This window comes from Arachis hypogaea, chromosome 17 (assembly GCF_003086295.3).
Source record: "Arachis hypogaea cultivar Tifrunner chromosome 17, arahy.Tifrunner.gnm2.J5K5, whole genome shotgun sequence".
NCBI classification, from domain to species: domain Eukaryota; kingdom Viridiplantae; phylum Streptophyta; class Magnoliopsida; order Fabales; family Fabaceae; genus Arachis; species Arachis hypogaea.
Genome location: NC_092052.1, coordinates 108,318,049 through 108,327,760, shown reverse-complemented (window position 1 = coordinate 108,327,760; position 9,712 = coordinate 108,318,049). Strand labels below are relative to the sequence as shown.

General features: G+C 33.2%; 1 protein-coding gene across 1 annotated transcript; it reads left to right on the top strand.

Annotated features, from left to right (window-relative positions):
* Nucleotides 1–3,692: 3,692 nt before the first annotated feature.
* On the top strand, nucleotides 3,693–7,911 carry LOC112764564 (protein FREE1). Its single transcript, XM_025810235.3, has 10 exons — nucleotides 3,693–4,928; nucleotides 5,348–5,434; nucleotides 5,533–5,664; nucleotides 6,082–6,216; nucleotides 6,542–6,607; nucleotides 6,693–6,803; nucleotides 6,988–7,077; nucleotides 7,207–7,237; nucleotides 7,368–7,438; nucleotides 7,530–7,911. The coding sequence occupies exons 1-10, from the start codon at nucleotides 3,921–3,923 to the stop codon at nucleotides 7,605–7,607; spliced, it is 1,809 nt and encodes a 602-aa protein (XP_025666020.1). The 5' UTR covers nucleotides 3,693–3,920; the 3' UTR covers nucleotides 7,608–7,911.
* The last annotated feature ends 1,801 nt before the right edge of the window (nucleotides 7,912–9,712 follow it).

Here is a 9,712-nt window from a genome sequence, read left to right as displayed (position 1 = left end):
CAACACAGGAAAGATACCTTCGGAATAAAAAATTCGAAGGTGAACTCTTCAGAAGGGCGCGAATCAGAGAAAGAGGGACCCCTCCCATGCAACTGAGCTTATGGGATTAGTCCACAGTCGCCTCGAACAGTTAGAGCAGGAATATCCCAAATTTAATAAAAGAAACATTTCAAATTAAACAAAAGGAATATCCCACAGTTAATTTAATAACAGAAACATCTGAATTTTAATAAAAAAAATCCCACATTTACTTTATTAGGATATTCGTTTGCAATCAATGACAAGGGTATTTTTTGAAGGTCCGATCGCGACACAATACACGAGCGCACGCAACGCTGCACGTCGCGGTGATGGTGTTCGTCTGCAGGAGCCAGGAAGAATTGCGGCGCAAAGAAGCGCCTACCTCGGCGACTTAGGATGGACAGGACTCGCGGGAAAAGCTCGATGTAGAGGAACCATCCACGCTGCAGAAGACATTGCATGCAGATCGTGTGTCGCGGCAAAGAATATCACCAACATTGCGCATATGACAACTGGGGTGGAGGATGGGATAGGGTCGACACTGTTTGCGGGGGCGGCACGAACTAGGGCTGGCAATGGGTAGGATAGAGTCCAAACCCTACCCTACCCTACCCGCGGGTTGAAAACTTTTTTAAAACTCTACCCTACTCTACCATAACCCTACCCGCGGGTTGAAAACTTTTTTAAAACTCTACCCTACTCTACTCGCGGGTTAAGAATCTCTCAACCCTAACCCTACCCGCACTCTAAAGTTCTAAATCCTACCCTACCCAATCCTACCCGCAGAAAAATAAAAAATTTTCAAGCAAATATAAAATTCAACCATTCCAAATTTTATAGATATTAATAAAATAGAAAATAAAAAACTAAGTTCAAATTAAAATTAAAAACAATAAAATCTTAAAGAAATCCAACATAAAATTACAAATAATGTGATCATCAACTAACTTAGTGGTTATTTCAAGTTTTTATAAGAGAAAGATTGTGAGTTCAACACTTACTTTTTTCACTACATACATAACTTATATATATATATATATATTAGGGGTGCGGGTAGAGTAGAATAGGGTATATCCTAAATCCGTATCCAGTGACGGATCCAGAAAATTTTGGTAGTGGGGGCAAAATTTATATAACATCATAATAATTTTTATAATAAAAATAATATGTGTATATAAAAAATTAAATATTAAATTATCTATTAACCATTATATATATGTGTAAATATATGTATTGTTTAACTTATTTTTAATGTGTATTTTATATTTTAATATATATTTTATACAAATAATTATTTTTTATGTACATATAATAAGATTATTGTTATGATTATATTTTATTATTGTAAAATATGATTAGCCTTCAAAATATCTAATATATAAATTACAATACTAAAATAGTAATTTAAATAATAATATATAATTTAAAATTTTATTGTTTTAGGTTTTCTATTTTAAAAAATTAAATAATTTTTTTCTTAACACTACCATCAAAATTTCTCTCTTTTTATATATATTACTAAATAATTATATAGAAATCCACTTCTCAACGCAATTAGAAGTCGACTCTTATTGATATTTATAATTAAAAAAGTTCTTTCAATTAATTAAGTTGCTATGCAAAAATTAAAGCTAATTTAAGAAGAAGATAAATAATATTCTTTTGAGTTGATTTTAAAAAAGGAACACTAATTTCGTTTAAATTTGAGAATTAATCATTCTAACGAATTTCTAATATAAAATTTTTAAATTGAAGATTAAGTACCAAAAGTTGAGTAAAAAATTATTGTGGAGTCAAATTTAATAATCTAATGGAGGCAAATAAATATTATTATCATATACTACTCAAAAAAATTTCAAATCGTAGTGGGGGCGCTTGCCCCCACACCATTGTACATAGAACCGTCCCTGTCCGTATCCTACCCTATCTGCAGACAAATTCGTATCCTACTTTATTCTATCCGTAGTGGGTAAGATTGACAATCCTATCCAAATAGATTGGTCCGGATTGGATACTCAGGAGTAAAGTATATATTGCCAGCCCTAAGCACGACAGCGTAAGTGGAGCGGGAGATGAAAATGACACCATAAACAACATAATGGAAGTGGAAGGAAAAGATAGAGTGTGCAATTTTTTTTCACGGTGAGTAACAATGAGAAATCAAATTAGAGTTAGATTTGAGTAATGTTATCGAATATATATATATTTTGGTATTATTGGACTTTCTTTATTACAGTCCACATTATAGTTGGCCGATATTTCGCAATCTAGTTAATTTTTTAGATTTTCTCAAAATTGAATTAGGATGTTTGAAATGTTAGTACATTAATAATTAAATTAAAATTTGACTTAAATATTAAAGATTAAAATAATATTTTAATCTAATTATATATGAAAAATAATATTTATCCAATAATCATTCTATTTTTAAATATTCTTTTAATCTAACTACTCTATTATATTATTTCTTAATTAGTTACATTTCCTATTTTTAAAGAATCATTTTAAATTTTATTTAACTTAAATTAAAATAAATATAATAGTTACCTAATAATCTAACCACCTCTCCATTCAATATTTTTTTAAGAAGGATACAAAATAATTTATCTTTTTTACTCATTTTTCTTTAGTAACTAAACAAAACAAGAAAAGGAAAACTAGCCAAACTAAATGGCAGATGTTATGTCTAAGTTAATCCAAAATTAAAAATTTTAACAAAGTTGAAATCACTTTAAATAAAATTTTGCGCTAAAAATAACTGTTTTAGCCATACAGTTCACTGTATTATAAAAATATTTTATCCCATTTTTTTAATCTACACCCTCCACAGTTAAATTCAAGAAGGTTCAACAAATATAATTAAGAAAACACTTTCTAAACTAGCCAGTTTACAAATTAATTAATTCTCTTACATTAGGCATCAAAATACTATTTGATAAGTCTCTTTTAATGATTTTACTTATTATTTATCATGTAAAGTTATATTGTGTTTGAATATTATTTTATTTCTTTTTTTATATTATTTTATTAGTATTTTTTATTATTTTACATATTTGATAATACATCCAAAATAAAAAGATAACACATAATGATTTTGGTACATATCCAAAATTATTTAAATTTGTACTTAAATTTTATTTTTAGCACATCTAAATAATAAGATAATACACAAAATATTTTTGGTATACATCTAAAATTCGTTGAACTTCATGCTTGTATGTTTTTTAACCTAAATAATTTTTTAACACATCTAAAATTATGAATTACTCACTAAATAATTTCTTAACATATATGAAATTCATCTAAAAATAATTGTGTTTATTATTCTTGTTAACTAATTATATACCAGACTTAGAATAAAACAAAATTGTTTTTAATAGCATTATTTTAATTTTAATTTTGTTAGAATTTAATTTTAATTTGTTATTTTTATTTTATTAAGTTTAAATTTAAATTTAAATATTTTAATTTTAAGAAGATATAATTTTAAATTTTTTAAATATATAAAAAAATCTAAGACATAGTATTTTAAATTAATTATTAATTATTATAATTATTTTATTAAATTTTTATAAATAAAATCTGATTAAAAGATAAATTATAATAGATATCTAATTCCACTGGTTATAAATTTGAAAAGATTATATTGAGTAACAGAATAATTTATCTTTAACTTAATTATTATATACTGGACGCTCAAGGCTCAACAATCAAAGTGACAAGTTAATGCTCTCCTCAATAATATTTGACACCTTGGTAATGCTCAAGAAGTTTCGCGTAATCGTAACCATTCTTCCACTCTGCTGTTCTTCGTTGTCTCTTTCCTAACGATATTGCACAGCGACATATAGTGGTTTTCTTAGAGAGATCAACTTCTAGAAACTTGCTTTCCCATTTGCATGTCCTCTGATTCTGAATTCACAATTCACAATTCCCAATCCAACAATATTCCTTACTCCAATTCTTCATCATATCATCAAAACTCCAACCCTAGGGTGATCTCTTCTTCGCCGTGCTGCTTACAATCAGAATCAGCAATGCATCAAGGAGATTACACCTCCGCTCCATATTATCAATTCCCACACCTCCAAAACCCTAATCCCAACCCCTCCAATCTATACGCTTCCGCACCCCCCGTCACACCCGATTACACCCAATACGCCACCGCCACCACCACCACGTATTCCCCATACCCCCCAAACCCCGAGCCTCTTCCACCACCCTCCACCGCCGCACCCACCGCTCCTTCCTACCCTCCAACCTCCGTTAACCCTAACCTCCCCTCATTCAATTCCACCTTCGATTCTCACCCTTCGTACCATCAACCACCTTCGCAGAACCAGCCCTATTTCCCGCCCTATGATCAGCATCAAACCACTCCGAATTACGCCCCTCCTCCAATCTCCTCAATTCCCTCCGAGTCCAATCCCAGTTCCTCGTACTCCTCTTTGTACAATTCGGCACCGTACACTCACGCCGGAGCCTCCGTTCCTCCGGTTCCCTCATACGATAGCCCCTACCAGAATCCAGTGAAAGCCGATCACGGCGGTGCATATTTTGACGATTTCGGAGGCCTTAATCGGAGCCGTTCAGAATTGGGATCAGTTTCGAGCTACGATGAAGGCTATGGTGATGGTGTGTATGCTTATGAAGGGGGCAAGGTGGAGCCCTACGGTGCGCGTGGCACAGCTCCTAAATCTTCGACGTGGTCCTCAACCACGTTCGATGATTATGGAAGGTCCATCAGTTTTCCCTCTCAGAATGAATCTTCTTCTGTCTCAAGTAAGATCGTGAAAGCGGTGCCAAAAGCTGATGCCCAAGAAGATGGAAAAACTGGGGTGCAAAAGTTCAGGGTCAAGTTGCTGGCAGAAAGTGGTGGCCAGAGCGCTACAGATGTTCTATGCCAGGTGAACAATTCTTCGTGATAGTGTGTAACTCGGCTAGTTTATTAAATTTGTTTATGTATAACTGCATTGTTTATAGCCTTTTATTCTGGATGTATTTATGATCATCAACCTGAATTTGAAGTAATTTTGGTTTAGCTAGCTAGGTCCGCTGATAAATATTTGAATAGTATATATGTTGTGTGTTTGTAAAAGTTCAAATCTTTGTAATCCCCATGTTCATTTATTTTTCCAGTTTTAATTTTTATTTTTTATGTAGCAAACTACAATGTCACTTTGAATAAATTATTTTTCCCTTGATACTCTCAACCTTAGAATGTTCAGCATGTTGTATTTTATGCATTCATGACTCCCTTTCTGTTTTTTGCCCGTAATTGATTCATGATCTGAATTGATAGCTTAATTAATTATTATCCTTTCAGATTGGTTTGGATGGAATCCGCATGCTAGATCCAGATACAAGTCGGACATTGAGAATATATCCACTTGAGAACATAACAGGATGTGATGTAAGCTTGTTCATTTCTTTGATGAAACTATACTATATATACAGAATTGAATTTCCGAGACTATGGCAGCATAATATTTTGCTAACTGGATTGTGCAGAGACTTGACTCAGCTACCTTTGCATTTTGGTCAAAGAGCCCAGTAGACATTGAACCAAGACGAATCAGATTGCAATCCAATAGCTACACTACAAACACACTTTTGGATACAGTGATTGCTGCAACCATACAGGTATTTTAGGAAAATGATATCTTGCTGATGAGTTAGGTTGGAGGTGGCTTTTTTTTTTAATTAAATATATCTGTTAGAAGATAGTCGGTACCTTGAATAATTGCACAATTGCATTTTTTAGAATTATGATTATGTGATGCAAAATTTTAGTCTCATTGAAATTTACGTTATTGTACTAATCTTGATTTCTAAGAATTGAAGTCAAAAGTTACTTCAGATATGGTGAAAATTATAATCCCATTAGTTCATGCTCCTTAAAAGCTTTCAAATATTTTCTACATGTGTGTTGAACTGAAATAAGATCTCTTCTGTTGATGTTATCTGTGACCAGTTACTAATCTTCAAGGTCCTGCTCAATTGTTTTTCCAATATTAAGTATTTTCTATGTCTTGTTTCTCCCTCGATGTTATAATGTAGTTCAAGGAAATGAATGGAAGCAGCAGGAGGCCTCCTGAGCCATTGAAAGCAAATGAACAGCCTACAGAAAGAAAGAAAGGCTTTGGCGATTGGATGAATCTGATAAAGCCTGCCAATGAAGAGAAGGATCACTGGGTAATGTTAGATGCAACTTTGGGTTTTTCTTACACTTTTTCATTCCTTCAAACCTCGTGTTTTTACTGGGTTGAGATGCTGACTATGATTGTTTAAACATGTATTTGTTGCCGCAATTAACTTTGTCATTTAATTTCTGAAATTTTATTGTGCTGTTCCCATGATTAACACTGGGAAAATATTTTAAGTGCTAGTTGATTTTAGTGAAAATGTTGTTGATAGATCAACTATATTAACCTACATCATCAGTATATATCTCTAATAAATAGGATTGGTTCGTCTTTGTTGTATGCAACTGGAGTTCTTATAGGTTCTTTATATATAGGTCCCAGATGAAGCAGTTTCAAAATGCAAAGATTGTCAGACTGATTTTGGGGCTTTTAATCGCAAGGTTGATCTTCCTGTTTCTTTTCTTAATCTATGATATTTCTGTTGTGTTCCCAATTGTTAATTTCATGATCCTCTTCTTCCAACAGCATCATTGTAGGAACTGTGGTGATATTTTCTGTGACAAATGTACACAAGGTAGAATTGCTTTAACTGCCGATGCGAATGCTCAGCCAGTACGAGTTTGTGATCGATGCATGGTATGTGTACCATCTCTTGGCTTTTCTCTGCATTAGTTTGGGCATAATGATAACTAATTGTATTTATTTTGGAATGCATTTGCATTTGTAATTCCTTCAGGGTTTAATGCTTTTAAATAGGAAGATCCTTATAAACTATGGAAGCAATGTAATTATGATTCTTAATATTCCTGTTGTTGTTCAGGCGGAAGTGACCCAAAGGCTGAGTAGTGCTAAAGAGTCATCAAGTAAACCCGTGTTACAGAGTCACGAGGATCTTGCCAGGAAGCTTCAGGTGAATAATTGGAGTATTTTATACCGTCTGTTTGCGTTGCTTCAATTGCCCATGTTATTCTTCTTTGTTTGTTGGTTTATGGTTAAGAACGCTTCAGAAGCTTATTTGTGTTTTTGAATATGTTGGCAGGAGGAGCTGCAGAGAAACCAAAAGACATCAGGTAATGATGAGTTCAATTTTAGGAGTTTCACTTGTAAAATTGCTTCTGTGGCAGGCTTCATTCACTTTGTTCTGAGTTTATTTAGCTGAAATAATTTTATCCAACTTAATTATGTGTTGCCCCATTGCAGGTTCGACCTCTGGAGGATCTGGAAGACGGACAAGGGAAGTTGCATGTCCCATTTGCACTGTCTATCTGCAGGTTGACTTCTAGTAATTTTGTCCCCACTTCTCACTCAATACACGTCATAGTTGATCATGGCTTATTTATTTTTTTTGTGGGATTATTTCAGGTTCAGGTGCCAAGCTCAGGTTCAGAAACCATTGAATGTGGAGTTTGCCAGCACCCATTTCTTGTGAGTGCGCATTGAGTTTGATGACATGGATGCAAAAGAAGCCAAGAATATACCAAAATCATAAATTCAGTATACTGACCGACACACCTCATGCACATTAGTAATTATTGATTCGGATTGTCTCGCGAATATCGTCCACTTGCCTTTTCTATTTTCTGTTATTTATTCGTCCTCTCGTAGCTTGGTTTATAATTTATATGTTCATTAGCTCAGTAATTTTTTCTGAAAGGACAAATAAATCATTAGCTCTGTGAATATTATCGATGATTGTGATTTGGTTCGGTGAATATATTTAGCATCAACAAGCACTTCTATACAATTATTCAGTTTTACCGAGCGTAAATCCACACCTCTCTATCCAAGCGAAATGATGATCCTCTTGTAAAATTAAAGCTCATCCAACGTGTCGAATTTAAAACGAAATCCCAATATGCATTATTTCACTGAAATCTTTCATTTCAAATGAGTTAGATCGATTAAGTGAAACAAAAAAGAATTCAGGATAAGATGAAAATCAAAAGTTTAGCTACTTTAATTTGATTTTTTGATGTAAGAGTTAAGAAAATTATTTTATTTTTTCTATATACATTCAAGTTTTTCAAAAAATTTAAAAAAATTTCAATCATCAAAATTGAAAAAAATGACTACAAGATTTAGAGGTTTTTATACTTCTTAGTTTCAAAATTCTAATTCATAAGTTTACTAAAACAAAAATGGGTCAGAAGAAAAAACATTATAGTTAGGCCTAAAACAAAAATGGGTCAAAAAAATATCATAGTTAGGCCTAAAACAATAAAAACAAAATAAGTAAACTAAACATAAAATAAGTCCTAAACTAAATCCTAATAAGGTGATACATATTTGATTCGATTTGATTTATTAGAGTCTTCAATGTAACTTGAAAATAGTAAGATGTTTGATTTTCTATAATCGTTAATCAATGTCTTGGCCAACTCTTGATACATATATTGTGATGGTTATCAGTGGCTAAGAGAAAGGGAGGGGGGGAGGGAGGAGGAGTAAATCTTAGCTTCTTTTTCTGTTGAAAAGTACTTTTGCTTTTTCAAAGGAACTTAGGAGATATTTTTACTTTTGTCTCGTAACGAGTTGAGAGACATTTTTATTTTGTCTTCTAAATAACAGAAACAGAAATGAAGTAGAGAAGAAAAAGTAACACCCAGATGTATCCTGGTTTAGCTACTTAGTGCAATGTAGTCTACATCTATTCTCCATCACAACAGTGACGGAATTTCACTATCTTTCAATAAGATTACATTCACCAATTCTCTCTAGGATCTACCCAATCCTATCTGGGACAAATCCAGATTCTAACTCCAATCTTAATTTGACTAGACCTCAATCTAGCTTTCAACAACAAACTGCTAACCCAACTTACAAGGGAATTCCCACAGGATCATGAAACAAAACAGAAAGATGTACAAAGAACCTCTGAGACATCTTATGACTTTTTCTCACAATTTATCTCATTGTCTTTTATCTCTCATTGGCTTTTTCTTACAAACTTCACCATGTTTGCCTTTTTCAATGAGACTCAGACAGACTAAACTAAGAAAAAGAAAATACTAAATGAACTACATGAAGGAGAAGGACTCTAACAACTTCGGTAGCTATGAGAGTGAATTCTGTGCTTTTCACTTACTCTCCTTGCCTTCAACCCTTGGCCGTTCACCCTTAATATAGAAGAGTGAAGCTTCTAAGGTTGAATCAGGTTCAACCCTAACACTGTCTTTTTCTCCAACATCAGAGACTTGCAGTGGCTTCAGCAGAGAAGAAAGAGAAATTTGAATCTGTTGCATGCAACTCACCTATTCTCTCTCATCCTTTTTCTTCAAACTCCTTCAATCTTGACCATTGAGCTTGACTTTAGCCCCAAGTTTTAATTTTGAGCGTTGATGAGCTTTTGAACCAAGTTGACTTCACATTCTCCATTGTTGCTTGTTCCGTTCTTGAGACCTTATGGCTTTCTTCTTGGTTCCTTGGTGTAGCACAAATGAGGGAAGATGTATTTTGACCGAGTGAGATTAGCTACTTGGTTGTAGCCCCTTTTCTTTGCTTTGATTTGGTAATACTCCTTTTGCCTTTCTTCATGACCTTTCTTC

Excerpts from the sequence above, each read along its gene's own strand:
- LOC112764564 (XM_025810235.3), top strand. The coding sequence starts at position 3,921 with ATGTCCTCTGATTCTGAATTCACAATTCACAATTCCCAATCCAACAAT. Across the intron at positions 6,608-6,692 it reads TTGGGGCTTTTAATCGCAAG|CATCATTGTAGGAACTGTGG; the intron begins GTTGATCTTCCT and ends TTCTTCCAACAG. Across the intron at positions 7,078-7,206 it reads ATCTTGCCAGGAAGCTTCAG|GAGGAGCTGCAGAGAAACCA; the intron begins GTGAATAATTGG and ends ATATGTTGGCAG.